This window comes from Dermacentor silvarum, chromosome 5, assembly GCF_013339745.2.
Source record: "Dermacentor silvarum isolate Dsil-2018 chromosome 5, BIME_Dsil_1.4, whole genome shotgun sequence".
Taxonomy (NCBI): Eukaryota; Metazoa; Arthropoda; class Arachnida; order Ixodida; family Ixodidae; genus Dermacentor; species Dermacentor silvarum.
Genome location: NC_051158.1, coordinates 46,822,466 through 46,841,228, shown reverse-complemented (window position 1 = coordinate 46,841,228; position 18,763 = coordinate 46,822,466). Strand labels below are relative to the sequence as shown.

The window sequence follows — 18,763 nt, the reverse complement described above, 5'->3', positions numbered from 1 at the left end:
CAAGGGGGGGGGGGGGGGGGGGGGCGGCGCCAAAAGTTAGGTGGCCGTGCGGGGCTTTAAAATAAAGAAATACTGCTTCCTAAAATAGAAGTGCATGCCCCACGGTATACATATGCCACGTTTTTTAACAGCGTTGTAGATGACGTGAGCAAGTTCGCGATGTATAATGGGGAGCCTATATTTCTAGAGAGATGGCGGATATCTAGAGAGGCGTGGGGGTTTCCAATCGTTATAATTTGAAAACCTGCGCTGTGTAGAGAGACAGATAGAGAGAAAAAAAAAGATTGCGAAAATCCCAAGGTTGAATTCAGAAGGATATATATATATATATATATATATATATATTTTGCTAACGGCTGCTTGGTAATTTACCTGGCCGCCTTCGCTGACATTATGTTCGCGTCAGTAGTGGGTGATACATGTTATTAGAAATTTATCTGGCGTAATTAAGAGCTGCTTAGTGAGCGAGTATACTTCTTTTATAGCGAAAGCTCTACTACGCCATGTCTCGCAAGGTCATTCATCGCGTCGCAATGACCTTGACCCGCTGGAGCACTAGCCGCTGGAGGGCATGTGCGGCAGGTGTGACGTCACGCCACGTGATCCGCTGCGGAGGGGCGTCGCAGCTTCACTCGCTCGGAACCTCGCCACTGCGGTACTACGTGACTAGGCGAGGGTTTACGCCTGCACTCGCCGGCGCTTGGTCGCTCAGTCTCACCATGGATGGTGCGCTGGCAGGGCCGTCTGTGCGTGCCCTTCAGCGCAAGCGACAGGCTGAATCCAATCATCCAATAGATATAGCTAGACGGCAGGTTGCGAAATCTCAGGCAAAGGCAGAGTTGGCTGCTGAAACACCGGAGCAAATGGAGGCCAGATTAGCACGTTATAGTGAAGCTCCAAGCGCGGAAGCGTGCATTAATGAAACACTGTGTATACATGAACGAGAAGAAAGGGAACCGAGGGGCCCGATATTTATTAATTATATCATAAGAAGCCAACAAGCATTGACACCGAGAACAACATAGGGGAAATTACTTGCACACACTTTTGAATTAAAGAAACGATAAATTAATGGAAATGAAAACGGATGAAAAAACAACTGTCCGCAGGTGGGGAACGAACCCACGTCTTCGCATTACGCGTGCGATGCTCTCACCATCGAGCAACCGCGGAACCGTTTTCCCATCCGCTTTCTGGGGTATTTATGTTTGACAACTAGAACTAACTCTGGGAGTGTTAGCCAGCGTCACCACTCACAAGCGTAGTTCGCTCAGAAGGCTAAGTTTTTGTTTGTAATTATAGGCAAGCACCGTGGCGAAGGTACCATACCCAACGCAACCCACCATACTACATTTCGGATGCATTTCCATCGATACACTGGGATTTGCTTAGCAAAAAAAAAAAAAAATCCTCAGATCCACTTCAGATATTTTTGAACATTTCAAGTAAACACGCACATCGAGTTCAGAATGCCGTCACGATCAACGATGCCAATTGCAGCATTCCGCGCCGCGGGGGCACCACAAAATAAAAAATAATAATAATAATAATAAAAAAACACACCGCATATCCACGAAGTGAATGATGATGAGTGGGCGAAGCACCGGCCGGGGGATCATTTGGGCAAAACGCCGGAAGCGTTCTCCGGAAGCTGGCTTCCGGTTCCGGCTTCCGGAAGTGGAACCGGAAGCCGGAGCGTGGTGTACATATACTATATATGACGTAATAGTTCAGCGGAAACCCGCTATGAAACACTTGCCTTTGCTTCGAGTTGTTGACAAATCGACTTCGCCCTGCCATCTGCTAGACGCCTGGATAGCTCATATGGTAGAGCGGCTGCCCCGGAAAGGCGGTGGTCCCCGGTCGCAACACTACAATTGCTAGTAGGTACAGCGTTTGACCGCTGGCGCCACGCTGCGCCGCTCGCGCGTACCGCGTTTCTAGGTGGTTTCTTTCGCCGAGGGCGCTCGAACGCAATCAAATGGTTCGCATGAATGCAAACCTTCGAAGCGTGGCTGTGTGGCTGAGTGGCTACGGCGCTCGCTTTAGGATCGCGCGTTCGCTGGTTCAAATCCCGCCCGGGCTAGTAGTTTTTCTTAATATCACGTTTTTCTTTTTCTTTTTTTCCTCTCTGTTTGCCAGCGTGGTCGTTTGAACCCCGGTGCCACGGCGGCAGCCGTGGTACCGGGCGCCGACGCGAAGCGGCGGTCGTTGGGGTGTTGCGGAGCGCAGCGTAGCAACACCCCAAATAAAGAAATACTGCTCCAGTCAGGTAGACTGCTCCCTCCCTGATAGTGATATTATATTTGGATCATCAAAACAGTGATGCGTTTATAATACCACCGATCCCAACAGCACGCTAGTCACCACCAGCCCAGCGTTTTCTCCGTCAACGCCTTCTCCGTTCCAACGGCGGCGGCTACAAACATGGTACGCGCGAGCGGCGCAGCGTGGCGCCAGCGGTCAAACGCTGTACCTACTAGCAATTGTAAATGCGTCCCGGTCTCGAGTCCCGGACCAGGACGAATTGTTCTTCAACTGCGAGGCTTTCTTTCGAGGAACCCGTATGGGTTTCCTTTGTAGCAATTGCTGCATTTGGGTGGATGTCTCATTTTCCCTTTAATATATATATATATATATATATATATATATATATATATATATATATATATATATATATATATATATATATATATATATATATATACATATACATATATATGCTGTACATGTGTACAGTATACACAGTGCTTATATAGCCCTTGTGCACCGCAGCGCCCCTAGCTACGGATGAGAGAGGGAGAGAAAGCACGCGTCGGGAACGAGAGAGAAAGAGAAAGAGAGCACAGCTGCGCCTCTAGCGGGAGCGGCGAGTACTATACTCGCGGACAACTTTCTGTGGAAATGAAGCGAAAGCTACGGAGGCAAAGCGCGCACAAGTGAGAGCGCTTCTGAAGAGAGTCCCGCGTTTTAATCCACGTTGGTTTAGGCTGGGGAAGAGAAAGCATGAACACCTGATTAGCAACAGTTAAATAAGACAGAACACACCACTGAGTGTAAAAGTTTACTCATTTCGCGGCTATTCCCTTCCGTGTCTGGGCAAACGCGAAACCGTCGCACGTGGAAGCTGTGTCGATTCAGCGTCTGTTCCGAGCAACCAAAAGCACTGTCAAACGCTGCCGGACTACTTGGCGCGGTAACACATGTGCAGCATCCACGCGCCCGTAGCTTTCCCTTCATTGCCACCATAGAGTTTCATATTACTATAACTTTTTTTTATTTAGAAACTCTATGATTGCCACAGAAAGTTGTCCGCGAGTATAGCGTGGCTACGACGGCGCGACGAGGGACAAGGCTCGACCCTAAGGAGCTTCGCCCCTAAAAACTTGTCGCAGTTTCACCCGAAATGCGAAGCATCTTGCGATAGCAAATTAGCAGAGAGCCATACAGAGTAAGGATAGCAGTTTTATCAGCTGTATAAACTTGGACATGCAGCAGCACGAGCAATGCGCAGAACTGCTGCCGACGCCGTCGGCATTTTGCCCGCGTTCGCGCGAACGCGCGCGGCGTTCGTGACTGTTGCCGGTGCCTCTGGGGGCGGCTCAGAGGTTTTCTACGAGATCCAGTGGCGTAGCCAGGGGGGGGGGGTTCAAACCCCCCCCCCGAAATTTTTCCGCACCCCCCCCCCCCCCCCTGCTTACCCACCCTTTGTTTTCGTCGCTTCGCGCTGACAGAATTCATGAAACCGGTGCTACTATCACAATTTAATCCCTGGGCGCTTCCGTTTGGGTTGGTAATTTACAGCGAATCATGTCTGCATATGGAAAAAACTGTCACGGTGTTTGTCAAGGCTTTCACTCTCTGTGAAGTTTTGGGCGAGAATGTGGCGGCCGCATTCTGAAGCAACAAATGCGCAACAAATGAAGCAACAAATGCGGCAGCCGCATTTTAGATGATGGCGAAAACTCTCGACGCCCGTTTACTTAGATTTAGGTTGCACGTTAAAGACCCCAGGTGGTCGAAATCTCCGGTATACATTTCCGCCGCTTCCCTTCAAGTGCCGGTTAGGCCGCGCTCGCGCAGGATTTTAGGCTACGTTCACACTTGGTCTCGAAGCTGTAGGAAGCGGCAAAATCTCGCCTAGGCGGCAAAACAGGCAGAAAAACAGGCTGCGAGCCAAATCGGTCTCGGGCCGATTTTTTCGCCATGGCGAAGCGGAAACGCGGCGGAAAGTCGTTCTGCTTCACTGGAAGCTACACTAGCATGTAAACAACCGATCGTAAAATGGCACCGGGCACCAAAACCATGGCACCAAAAGTGTAGGCTGTAATGCTGATCGACGCGATCAAGAACCAGCCCTTGCTCTACGACAAGAGTGGCACTAAAACGTACTGTCAGCAATACTCGCGAGAGTATTCAACATCACGCGACCGGAGGTGCGGCAACGAAGCCTTGGCGTGCCCCAACTTCTCGCACTTTTGCAAAGCCAGGCGAACCCACCCCCGCCGTTTCCGAAGTGTCCGCGTCTTCCGTTTATTCATTGTCCATTTCTAGAAAACAAGTAGGTAGAAGTATAAAAGCCATTTCTTCTTCCACTTCCATGGCAGACAATAGTTAGGCAGATTCCTCGTTGGCGCTCCATAATTCCCCTCGCACGTGTACGGTATGTTGCAGAAGTCGCGGGGTGCTTTTCTCGTCGCGACGATAGATTGGGAGCGTAGGTCTCACGTAGGACGCGCAGGCTTTGGCGAGCCCCAACACAAGGGCCAGCCCGGGTTTTAGCTGTGGTGTTCCCGTTGCCCCTTTGGTGTCCTGGAGGCGCCGATAATACGAAATGATGAAACGTTATTACAACTTGTAAATAAAAGCTATTAAAGAAATATTATCACGCCTAGGCACCAACCTGTGACTCAGCGCTACCGCGCCCGTGTGCGGAGAATTACGGAACGCCAACGAGGAATTTACCGAAGGTCGCAGATGACACGCGAAGTTGCGTAAAATGATCACTTTTGATGACGGCACGTGGGTCAGAGTGAACATACCGCTCGAAATAATGCGATAATGAGCGCCACCACGCCGACAAACGTACGCAGACGAGATGGACCTGGACGAAAACGGCAGCGGCGGCCGCGGCGGTAGCAAAACAAATGTGAACAACTTGGACAGGCGCGGAAAAAATTTTCCGGCCGCTTTGGCCTTTCCGCCCGCTTGCCGCTTCCCAAGTGTGAACGTATAGGCTTAGTCTGCGCGAGAAACGTCTCTTGTTTGCGATTGCGCCCCTACGGAAGGCTGGTAATTACCGTTGTGTTGTTGAATCCCAAACCAGCAATTACGGAAGGCTGGTAGTTGCTGTTTTGTTGTGGAATCCCAAATCAGCAATGTACACACGAAGGGGTTGATGACAGCAGTGAAATTCCACCGACTCGCAATAAAATGCACGAAACAGACAGCCGACAAGCATGAATTACTGCTGTGCGCAGTAAAGCGTAAGTAAACTCTTGTTGCAGGCGCTGACAGTTCTCGTCGGAGTTCACGCGTCCTGAGAAATTGATTATGTGCACTATGCACTGAACAATACCGGAGTTCATTCCTGCATCACTAGCACACCAATCAGTCGAGATTCTGTGAGGTACAAGGCCGCTTCCTGTTTGCACCGGCGTAAGTGAAGCAGAAATGAGTTGCACGCACTACTTAAAATGCTTACACATGCCATATCTGTGCTGTGCGGTGAAATATTCTGTACAATTCTGAATCTGTTGACGTAAAGGCAAATGACGGCTGCACGTTCGCACACAGCGGAAGACACAGCGGCCCATGCACTTGCCGTAGGAAATGCAACCCTCTCGAATGAGGGAGCAGAGCGACGAAAGCTTCGAAAAAAAAAAAAAAAAAAAAAACGCCTTACGCGTTTTTGCGCGTATTTAAGTTTTCTAGCCCAAAGACGCAGCGAACAAACTATTGCTATGGGAGTGCATTTTCACGCGTATAGCCGTCCTTGACTTGTGAAACGCACTTCGCCCCGACGAAGACGACGCCATCTACGCTTAACGGAAATTAACAATTAATGATGCCTTCTCCGATCGCACGGGTCGTCTCAATGATGCGTTTTCGAAGACTGGTCCATTCAGTGGCGCGATGAGAGACCGTTGCTCCAAACGCCCACTGTACCTGTCGTACTTACTGTATTTACTGAGCTTACTTTACTTTTTACTTCATTTCTTCACAAGCACACGCACACGCGGGGGGAGGGGGGGGGGGCGGTCCCATGTCTTTACTATACATGTATAGAGTCTGCTTACACTACCACTATTTATTATCGATCACGTGACCTAAAGGAAAGCAGAAGCTTGCCCCCCCCCCCCCCCCCCCCCCCCCCCGAAAAAAATTTCTGGCTACGCCCCTGACGAGATCAGAATGGGACACTCGACGAGCAGCGTCGGAAATCTTACCCACCTTCTCGCCTCGCAACGTTTTTATATAAACACGCATTTGGTGCCGCAGTTAACGTCGCCTCCCCTCCCTCCATCCCGTCCCCCCACGGCCCTTCGCGCGACGGAAGAAGTCGCGTTTGCTCTCAATATATGGTGATTGTAAAGGAGGAAAGAGACGCTTAATTCTGGAGCCCTTCAGGGAGCACGGCGCAGAACGCGCGTTTGCTCTCCGATGTGCGTTCGCTCCCCGTGAAAGCACGCGTCCCTCGCCTCCTTTCACTCGCACATACAGCGTCCGGAGCGCGGCGAGGATTTCATCGCCGTTGACGTTATACGGAACCTCATGTCGACGACGACGGCAGAAATCCGCTTTGGAGTGTCCATATAATTGCTATCGCAATAAAAAAACAATGCCGTCCTCCTCTCTTGGCCTTTCCGGTATCCCCAGCGGTCGTCACGATGTCACCGGGGTGCATATGGTGATGTCAACGGCGGTGACGATGTCCATTGGTCGAACAATAGGACTTCCGGTTATTCTGCTAGCAGTGGTACGCGCGCTCCCTGCTCTTCCTCGTCGTGTTGCTTCTGCTTGTGCGCACTTGCGAATCGGTAATTACAGCCCGCAACGCAAATGCCAAATTGGTCACGTTCCAACACACTCGTGCTTAGCGGTCTGATTAGCTGCGCGAACAGAGTCCGACGCTGCTGACCTTTCTACATGTGCGCGCAACACAGGGTCCATAGCGGCACGCTTCGCGTGAGCACGCGCCGGCATGGCAGCAACAGCTAGTAGCCGAGAAGCGCTGAGTCGCGGCTAAGGCCCGTTGAATGCTGTGAATGTTGTTGTGAATGTTGACTGGTCTACCACACAGACCCGTCAACATTCACGCGGCACATTGCCTGCACCCACTTTGCCATTCTGGCTGCATGCAGCGATGCCGCAGGGAATCTGAATTTTTCCAGGCTTTTTACTGGAGTTGAAGCATCCCACGGCGGCGGACTGCTGAGGCATCTCGCCAGCAATTTCAGCATACACGGCAAAGGCACAGTATACCCTACGACTACGCAGCAACGAAGGAACGGGCGAGGGAACCAGCCGCACGGACGCACTGGCTCTACAGGCGACCCACCAAAAAACATGGCGGCCGCGTGCTACCCGCGTAGTATTGCGCGCGCATGCGCAGAGACCCACCATGAAAAAGGCCCAATCGACGCTCACAAGCCGCAATATTTTCTTATCGTTGCTATCGCTCTTCGCAATAATTGTACACCAAGAAAAATACGCTTATATTAGCGGCGCCGTCGGCTGCGACGCGAGCACAGCCAAGCCGGTCGTCTCCCATCGGTAGCCGTGCATTGCAGCTGATCTCGACAAGATTCGGAGCTCTCGCTCACATTTAACGTTTGACAGTGGATATCGTTTTTCATAAAATGTATAATTTATGCGTCGCTTTATCTAGCGGAAATTATTTTGCTTGGAACAGAAGCTGCAGCCGATGTTTTCGTCGCCGGTGGCGGAGGCGCGCAGCTTCGCGGTTGTCGACTGTTGATCGTGCTTCGGGCGGTGCGCCGCCCGAACTGCCGTCTACTTTGGACACCTCTCGCGCGGCAGACGTCCTACGGCACTGGAGGCCGGTTCGCCGTCGGTATATTTGCAGCTAGCGTGGACGTGCCTTAACCGGAAGTGGACAGTGTTTTGAGAAACGCGTTGGCGATGACGTATGTCACGTGACATTTGGAGGAGCACTCGGCGGTGAGGAGAGACCAGCCGACGAGGAGAGTAGCGATAGAAAGAGCGAAACGAGCGAGGGCCGTGTATCTATCATCAAACGCGTGTAACTCCGCTATTACGGCACCATTTCGAAAAATTCTCGTGACTACGTGTTCGTTACAGACTCGTGCACAACTGCAACACCACAACTAAATTTCGACCTCTGGGTGGTTTAGGGGCCCTTTAAGAGTGGAACACGATAGCGTTATCGGGCCAGTTCGCATCGCATTTTGTCTTTGAGTAGGCTTCACGGCAACACAGAACGTGGGAAAGCCAGCTTATAAACACCAAGCTTACACCGATCCCCTTAAAGTCGGCTTCACTTTGAAACAGAAATGCATTGCTGGGAAGACGTTTTTCCAGGAGCAATATAAGTTGTCTTATATTAAAATGTGAAGACCCTAGGACATTTTTTATTATTTTATTAATTATTTGCTATTGCCCCGACGCGCGCGCGTGTCCAAAACGCATTAAGCAGGCCAAGTCCCAATTTGACCTACCGAAGATGCGAGCGCCATCTGGATAAGATTTTCGCAAGTAGCCTACCCGAGCGCGCTGCTCTTGGTATGGTAGAAATGCTGGAAAAGGGGTTTGTATTTGAGTTTCCTCGTAACAGAATTATGTTTACTCGTACATTCAAATTACACTCCGACGCCACCATGTCTGTAGGTTGTGGTTAAGTCGTACTTTGCCTTTTTCTGATGGATTTCACAGTGAAAAATTCAATTTTTGTTCACTAACACCTTGTGCCACGTGGAGGGCCTGCGTGGTCGGGGTGGTTCGGGATGATTTTCTCCGCCACGGAGGCCGACAAAGTTGGTTCTTTATTCCATGGGCCGACATCCACGCCGGCTAACGCTATCGCGTTAAAAAGGTGACAGCTTGCACTAGGCCGCGCAAAGCTCAAGACACAGCGGAGCTGGCCGCAGATTCGATGTTCGTCATTCGCATCATGGTACACGGTCCCCGAATTCGGGATCTTGTCACCGTTGCCTCTTGTTCTCAAGTACCCTGGCTACATACTGGGGATCTTCTCGTCGCTGCCGTTGCCTTTCTCGCACAGCGGTAAACCTCGCTTCGCGAATCGCGGCTTCTTCTGGTGCGCGTACCGTCTTCGGGCGTCCCATGGCTACATTTAATCGAGAGTCACTCCGCGCACCGACTTACATAGCATGTTGGCGCATGCGCAGTGCACAGGCGGTAGGCGCGGCTTGGCGCCAAGGTTGCGCCAGCCGTCACGAGGTTGCACCAGGTGTTCTAGCAGCTGTGGCAACTCGCCTGGTTGCCGTGGCTACTGCCCGGCAGTTTCTTGATACGAACCACAAATTACGGCTGGCTTAAACAGCTTCGCTGTTAAAAATGACTCACCATCCCGGCTCTGCGAAACTATATGTCCAGCGAAGCTGCGCAAAACTGCCACTACAACTGCTGAGGGGGCTATTCTTTATAAATGCGAACCATAATATGACCCACGAAGCGAGAAATCCGCCGTTAACATTCAATAGTACAAAAACCCATGTGACCAAGCGGTGATGTCGCGTTTGACATGATGACGACACGTTGTCACGTCATCACCTCAAACGTCGCGTGATGACGTCGTCACACCAAAGGTTGCGTTATGATATCACGTCAAACGTTACGTTACGTGATAACGGTATAGTCACGTCACATTATCGCCTGATGACGTTATGCGGTGACGCCATGGCGTCAAACGTGCCGTCACGCGATGACGTCATCGTCAAGTGATGATGTCACTTGATGACGCCATGCAATGCATCTTGGGAAAGCAGCACATTCTGCACTACTCGCTTCTTTGCACTGTCTCCACCATCGGCCCATGATGACGAAACATGATTACGTCATCACCGGCCTCAAACGTCGCGTGATGACATCATCACGTCAAATGATACGTTACGTCATAACAGCAAAGTCACGTCGCGATATCGCCTAATGACGCCTTGTGATGACGTCATCGTCAAGTTATGATGCCACCTGATGAAGTCGTATAATACTGTGCACTTCCCGCTTCTTTGCACTGTCTCCGAGATTGGCCCATGATGACACAACGTGTTTACGTAATCAGGTCAAACGTCACGTGATTATGATATCGCACCAAAGGTCCCGTGAAGACATCATGAGGTCAAACGTTATGTTACGTGATAACGGCATTGTCACGTGACGATATCGTCTGACGACGTAGTCTGACGTAAGAATTCATCACGTCAAACGTAACGTCACATGATGGCGACTTCGTAAAATGATGATGTTACCTGATGACGTCATGTGATGCCTCTTGGAGAAGCAGCACCCTGTGTGCTTGCCGCTTCCTTGCACTGTCTTCGGGATCGGCCCCCATCGTTGTGTGAGCAAAGGTCGCGCGTGCGGACACGAAAAATCCTGACCAACTAGAGGCTAACAGGTTTGTTGTAAAATGTTAGTGTAGTTCTGATGGTTCCAAAGCGAGTCCCCATAGCGAAAGAAGTTAAATCGCGTAAACGTCGTCGTACTTCCGCCAAACGTGGTCGCAGTACCGCGAAAACGCCAACGTTGAAACCAGCAATGGACAGTTTTATTTTCACGTACGCAGAAGCTTTGCGCACGAAACATGTAGAACTGTCATGTTCGTAAAACTCTCATGCTCGTAAAACTCTTATGTTCGTAGACCTCTCATGCGTGCGTGAACAAAGCTTATGCCTACGTGAAAGCAAAACTGTCTAATCATACTGGCAATTAATGCACAAGTAATTACGCACAGAGGAGAAGCGTCAAAACATTTATTAGGGGCGAAGCTCCTTAGGGTGTGGGTCTGTCCCTCCTCTGTAGTATGTAGTAGTAGTAGTAGTAGTTGTCGTCGTAGTAGGTAGCCACGTCTACTTCTATGAAAAAAAAATCCGAAAGTTATGTCCGTAGCGCGGAATCGAACCAGGGACCCCTCGCTTCCGAACGCGCGGCGCTAACCACTACGCCACGAAGCGCACATGGACACACGCACCACGATAACAATACCCAACATTAACGAAAGACTGCGCGTTTCTAACGCGTTTGTGCTAGCGCGTTACGGCCCGTGTAAGAAGCTGGTGTAAGACGCTGTGGCCTCTCCGCCTTACCCCTGTATTCATAAACGCTCCTCGACTTGAACTTGACTTGCCACCGCCTTGGGCAGCGCGTTCGAAACGCGTTGAAGGCGGTGGAAAGTCAAGTTCAAGTCGAGGAGCGTTTATGAATACCGGGGTTATACTCTCTCAGCAGTCATGTGATGGCGTCGGCAAACGCGGTGCACGTTCCGGCATGTGTAAACGGCTGCGTAAGACGCTGTGGCCTCTCCCCCTTACTAGAGAGTACTGCACATTTCTAACGCGTTTGTGCTAGCGTCCCCTTAAGCGGGAGATGGTGCAATTATAATGAAGGGCGCTGTTATAAAATAGGAATGACGTCACATATGGCGCGTGTCATTGGTGGAAGTCAATCGTTCGATTTAGTGCGGCGAGACTGGGCGAATTACACGGAAGATTCACGGTTTACCGATGACTCCCTCCGGAGCTTCGCCCACTCATCATCACTCACCCCGTGGATATGCGGTGTATTTTTTTTTTTATTGCGATAGCAATTATATGGACACTCAAAAGCAGATTTCTGCCGTCGGCGTCGCCGTCGCCGTCGCCGTCGCCGTCGCCGTGAGGTTCCGTATGACGTCATTTGGAGATGAAATCGTCGCCGCGCGCCGAACGCTGTATGTGCGAGTGAAAGGGCGCGAGGGGCGCGTCTTTCACGGGGGGTGAACGCACGGCGGAGAACAAACGCGCGTTCTGCGCCGTGCTCGCTTAAGGGCTGCAGAAGTAGGCGTCTCTTTTCTCCTTTACAATCACCATATATGTAGAGCAAACGCGCCTTCTTCGGACACGCGAGAGGCCGTGGGGGAGGGGGAGGGAAGGGAGGCGACGTTTAGCTGCGGCACCAAGTGCCTATTTATATCAGAGGCTCCAGCAACAGTCACCAACGCCGCACGCATTTTGAGCTAACGCGGGCAAAACGCCGATGGCGTCGACAATAGTTCTGCGTGTTGTTGCTACCAAAGCCGCTCACCTTACTTCGTATGACATTGCTGTGTTGCTATCGCATTCATTGCTTCGCCCTTAGGGCGAAACTGTGACATTTTTTTTTTCATATCCGTTTTGTTATGCGGCCGAATAGTTCGCATTAGCGTAAATTTTTACAATCCATGAAACTAACATACTTTTTAAATAGCTGGGTTATTTTTCGGAACTAACCACGATTTTTCGTGCCAAGCCGTTTTCTTCGGCCGATCCCGAAGATAGTGCGGTTTAACACAGTGGTACAATAACACAATGGTGGCACGGTACCAACGAATTGCGGTGGTACGGTGCAGTGATACTGGCATCAATATCGGTATTACCGGTTCTGATACCGGTGCTAACGGCTGGGGGGGGGGGGACAGCTAGCGCTTGAAGACGCTGCACTGCTGGTCGAAGACGCAGACGCGGTGTCTGTCTTGACAAACGCTGCACAGAGTTCCGCTCCCAACGGAGTTCCGCTCCTTTTCATTCAATAAAATTTCATTTTCTCTCTCCGAAATGGTTCTTGAGAAAGTGTCGCTCCAAGTACCGCTTGACTTCCGCGCACGCGTAAGGCACGGTGGTAAGGGGAGCGCCACTAATTACTCACAGCGCACAACATAGCTCCACAAATAACCACCTCATCAAGCATGCTAATTACGCAATCTCGAATAGAAACGGGGGTTGTTCCTTCACATGTTTGTTATTCATAGGCAACATAAGGTATAGACATGAAGATGATGATACTTCCTTTACCAATTGCCCAAGACCATCGGGGGTGAGGGAATAGGCATCGGGCGGCCGTTGTAAGGCGCCAGCGGCGCGCCGGCGATATGCTGGGGAACAGCGCCGCGAGCGGCAGCTGTCGGAGCACTGGCATGTGAAGCAGACGACGGGACGAAGGCGCTCGGTGCTTCCAGTGATTTGGCACTGCGGGTTTTAAGGGCTGACGCACCGGAAAACGCATTTTCGTGTGTCTGCTTTTGAGAAAGGTCGTCACTTGTACGAGGCAGATCACATTCGTGGCATCAGGTAGTATATAAAGCAGAAAACGAGCGCAGATTGCGATGCAAGTGCACCACGCGAACGGAGCTCACCGCGGCAAGCTAAGACGTGGAGCTCTAGCAGTTATATTCCAGATGTTATTTTGCTTTACGCTTTAGCATTACCGCGTATTTAATCATAGAAATATGTGAATAACACAAAAATTATGGACAGAAAAAAAAGGGAGACGTACGTGTTCCTTATTCTGTTTCTTGAGCTGCTTCGCCGATCGCACATGTGTCAGTAAGTTCCCGTTCTCTGTCCGTTGTAGTTCTTTTATTTTTGCAATGCTTCCCCATTCTTAATTGCTTATAAACTAGCCCAATCTTCAGTCACGACCCATTTTATATAGCTTAGCGCGACAGGAGCCGTCGGCGGCGGCGAGTGTGAACACGCCACTGCGTTGGCGTTCGCCGTCGATGCACAGCACAGTCGTGTGCCGGACGCAACCAGAGTTGGGAATTGCTAGGAAGAAAAATGTACATTAAAGGAAGGCTGTTGCACTGATACGACGGCAAAATGACTACAAATCTGAGTGTTCGTCTTCGGTGCCCAAGTTCCGGATCCGTTACACTGCGGAGACGAAGCCATGCAAGTGCGACACGAAGCTCTTGCGTACGAACGGCTCTTTTATTAGCGTTAGAACAACTATACCATAGCAAATCAGCGTCGGAAATGTACAGTGCCCAGCGACTGAAGCGCTGGCAGCGCGCGGCTGCCACCGTTTTTTTTTTTTCTTTTCGTGCCACAGGTGAGCGCCGTGGGACCAAATGCGGTCATAATGCGTTAGAAAGGTCCTCGCTTTCACTCTACACCACAATGCATCCGTTTGATGTCCCCAGCGCTTACAGTCAGTGCGAAAAGCGCTGGCGGCCATGCGTTTCGAGTATCGCGTTTCAATTGCTGAGCATGTCTGTACGTGCTAGCTGTTGCCTACAGACCGCACATATCCAGACTTTCCGCCTGAAAAACGCAATGCCGCGATGAACAACGATTGAATTGAATGGCCTAACCAGCTTCAGTCATGTTTCAGTAACTGTTGGCGCACCCAAAAGCGCAACATGTTTCATCAGACTTGGTTTTATGGCAGCGCCTGCTGCGCGCGGCCCGGCCGCCACATGCCATTACATTCGCGGCGCCGCCGCATGAAAGCGCCACCGGTCCAAATTCATCCCGCGCCCGGTGCCTATAGGCCACAAAGCAGGTAGTGATGACATGAAAATAAAAAAAAATCCGAGGACACATAAGCACTTATTATGACTTGTGAATGCGAAAGCATTAATGTCCAATTGAACGCCGCTGAGCGGTCCTTCGTGTTATGGAGTCCTCGCGGGCAAGCGAGCACGTTGAGAGGCTTGGCACGTTATGATTTGGATTTAACGAGGCGCAGTTAGAACACAGGCAAGAGCTTGCGCGGACAAGGAACGCGCGGGTAACACAGGCTTCCGGGAGTGAGGGTGACGTGGCGCCGCGGCGATGCCCTCTCCCCTCACTCAATACCGCGGCAGCAGTCCCCTTTCGCCCGTTCTGCTCCGTCGAGGCCCGAGCCAGCGACACGAGCGTGTCTCGCGCCCTCGTGACGTGGCGTCGCAGTCACTTGGGCAGTTAGGTGCCATTTCGCTGCTACAGACGCCGCCGGCTTTTTCGCCTCAATGGTCCATTTGACGCTTTCGCATAAAAAAAATACGTAAACAAAGTTATCAAAAAGACCGATCATAAATAAAACATTGTGTATTGTGTAACAGAGTAGTGAGCGTAGAATAGACCGGAAGTAATGCCTTTGCACTCTCTCTGGACTTTACCTCCTTCCCTTTATCTTTTACTCCTCTTTCCCTCTCTCTAGGTGGAAGGTGGAAACTCGGGCGTCGTTAACGTCCCTGTCTTTCATTTATCCTTCTTGATCGCTCTCACAGATTTTTTTATTATTCCCCCCCCCCCCTCATCTCTAAATTGAACTTAAACTTTTCGTAGTATTCGACGGCCCGCTTCTTGGCGAGCCCCCGTTGCGGGTATGCACCACTGTCTGGAATCATCATCATCATCCTCCTCATCATCAAACCAGCTGACCAGTCAACCAGTCTGCAGCGCGCCCCTCAGGCAGACAAATGACGACCATGTCCACGAAGGCCTTCGAAGACCGCAAACCCGACACATATTCTTTCATTCTACGCAAAGAAGACTACATTTCTACATGGCAGACAAATATCCTAACACACAATGCGCAGATTGCAATGCACCGCTTGACTTAGAACACATGCTCTGGTCGTGCAACCGAACCAGCGAAAATTTCGCCAAGGATCGGGACAGGCGGAAGGCAAGCGATTCGCAGCCCGGACCTGACCGAGCAACTATGGGCCGTCCAGCAAGCCCACGACGCAGCCAAAAGGCTCTGCCTGCCGGTCCCGACGTGGCAGCAGCCCACTTTTTGAGGCAACTCACAACTTGCAGGACCCAATAAATCTTTTCCTTCCAATAAATATTTTCCTTTGTGAGGCCCCGTTGCGGGTACGTATCATTATCTGGAATCATCATCATCATCGCACCAGCTGACCAGTCCACCAGTCTGCCGCGCACCCGTCAGCCAGACAAATGACGACCATGTCCACGAAGGCCTTCGAAGACCGCAAGCCCGACACATTCTTTCGTCGCTCCCTGGGGGTCCTCGCCCTAGTGGCGGTGCTCTCGTTTGTCGTCTTCGTTCTGAGACCCCTGCGGTCCATCAAAGGCCCGTTCTCCTTCGGCCCGAACGAGGCTTCGGCCATCGGCTCCTCCGTGGAGGCAGGCGCCTTCCGCTACCGCTGCGACCAGGCGTCGGAGGACGCGCGCGAGGCCATCGACTACTACGCCGACCCGTGCGAGGACTTCCACGCGTACGCCTGCCACCCGACTCGAGGCAGGGACCGGGGACAGGTAACGTTTTATATACTCATATACGGGGTCGTAAAAGTTAAACTGTCGGTAATTGTAGTAACAAAAAAAAAAACTTCTGCAGATCCAAACCATGTATATGGTGAAATCTTAGATGCGAAGCTTTCGTGAAGTGGTTAAATAAATGTCATGCAAGTAAATATATTCCGTACAGTGTCCTGTACCATAGCAATTACCTTCCTTCCAGTGAGGACGGCAAGGCACGCGAGACCTCCGCCACGTGACCCACGTGACCGCGCATTATGCTGTGTCCGACATTGTCCCCCTTTGCTATGACTCTGCATCCATGGGTCGGCCCACCGACTGGTGTGGGCCGAACCTATGTCGCAGTTTCGCCCGAAAGGCGAAGCATCGATTGCGATAGCAAATTTGTGGACAGCTATATGAAGTAAGGAAAGTAGGTTTATCGGCCGTATGAGCTTGTAAACATAGGCATGCTAAATGAACAAGCATGGTGTCACGCGCGCACAAGCAAACATGAATTAGACACCTCACTGGATGACCGCCGAAACTTGCTGTCAAAATGCTGGAATGGGGAAGCGTGGAAGCTGCAGCGAGCGAATTCACCTTCGTGCTGCGTCTCGCATCAACGCGAACTAAGCCGCAAAAACACAGCGCATACCACGATGCAGATGACCTTCAAGATACAGCGGCCCGGGCTGTCGCGCGCGCGGTCGACCGGGATGATGCGAATAAGGCCCCGAAATTAGTGAATAGCGAACATGGGAAGAAACAAAGAGACAAAATAGAGAGATACAATCAACATTGATACAGCCCTGAATTTACAGGGTTACGACAAGCTTAAACCTCTCAAGTTCTGTTCCCGAGCTGACGAATCGCTGGCGTTAATTGTGCGAGAGTGTTTCGGCAGTCTCGCTCCTAAAGTGACCGGGAGAATAGGCTGTCGTGAGATTCTGCGCCTGGGCGTTGATTCTGGGAACTGTTTGACGATGGCGTGACCCATTCTTAGAAGCAGCACACGCTGTGGCAGGTTTCGCAAATTAGGAATGTCCCGAATAAACAGGCAGAACTGGCCCTTGTGCGATCCAGTTTCGTGCTTCTGGCACAAGTGATGCGCTCAAAGTGTCAAAACTTTGTCTGCAAAGCAGATTCGGCCTTTTGCTCAATGTTCCTCAGACAGCGTAAGTTCAGTGAAAGAAGCGCTGAACGCGCTAAACATGTTCAAATTTTTGCAGGGCGGTGTCTTGTGCCGTTTAAAAAAAAAGGAAATTCGTGAACGTACTACAATACTGTGATGGCGCCTCCCATGCGACTATCTGCCTCCAAGGCATGGTCTTAGTCTGACAGAATCAGGTTACGTGCAGTAATCTGACAAATCCATGCCGGCGTGTCACCATTTCTGATTAAGAAACCAATGGTCCTTCACACAAAGTATTCGACAAGGGTGAACACTCCATGGAACTCACGCGGCTGCATTCATTTAGGGGAAGGAAATTCAGCAGAGTGTGAATATGTGCGGATATGAAGGCATCTTTGCACTAGATATCCATTTCGGCGGTCTTCTTTTTTTTTTAACACGAAAGTGTTTTATGCCGGGGTCCACCAAGACTTCACTGACGTATTTCCGTCACGGAAATACGTCACACGAACATACACGAACATAATACAAAGAAAGAAACCAGAAGAAAAAGTTCCACAAACATGCAAAATTTGGAAATCGAACCCACGACCTCCCGGTCCGCGACGATAGATCGCCGAGCGTTTAACCCATTGCGCCACAAACGCATTTGCAGAGAGCTACACAGACGCGCCTTATATATCTAACACTCCTCCGTGTACCCGCGCTCTTGCTCGGGGCGGTGCCGCCGCCTACGAGCAGAAAAGAGAAGTACTGCATTATGACACTAACGCGCACCGACAGTGAACGCTTCGGTGGTCTCAGCACTACGCCGCCTCGATGCCAGCATTCGAAGGGACGCTGGCATCAAGAAGCACTACCAACGCCACCTAGGTGGCGTTCACCGTACTCAGCACAGCGGAGCGTGGCCTCCGCAATTAGCTCTGAAAATGTTTCTGAAGTTGATCGCGGAGGCTGCAATTACGACGCGCTGTACGCGCTGATTTGACTCGGTGACGATTCAGTTACGTGCTTTGTCTTGCGCGTTGTATTAGTGTGTCAGTTACGTGCTTCGTCTTTCGCGTTGTGCTAGCGTGTGCAGCGTAGTGCAGCTTCCATATGCACGACGGTTGCTCATGGTCATCGACGTTGGTAGTCGTGATGGAGGAGACGTGCCACCAGGCGTCAGCGTGGGTGCATCAACGCCTAAAGCCCGGCCCACATTCAGCGTTTTCACCGGCGTTTCCTGCCGTTGCGTCTCTCGGCGTCGTTGCATCAACGGCGCCGGAGAGGTCACCCAGCCACATGAGACGCACGCAAACAGCGCCAGTCCAGCGTCGCACAATGTGACCAGACAGATTTAACCAGAAGCAGTGTGCAATGTCATTCAAGTGAACTATGAGTAATGTTCCCGATTAAGGTTTTTAAGCCCTGTTTA

General features: G+C 51.0%; 1 protein-coding gene across 1 annotated transcript in view; it reads left to right on the top strand.

The window, feature by feature from the left end:
- The first annotated feature begins 15,917 nt into the window (after positions 1-15,917).
- The window catches only part of LOC119453349 (DNA-dependent protein kinase catalytic subunit), a 98,497-nt gene continuing 95,651 nt past the window's right edge, over positions 15,918-18,763 (top strand). The window contains exon 1 of the mRNA XM_049667919.1: positions 15,918-16,229. Coding sequence (XP_049523876.1) covers positions 15,918-16,229 — 312 coding nt within the window. The remainder of the gene's footprint in view (positions 16,230-18,763) is intronic.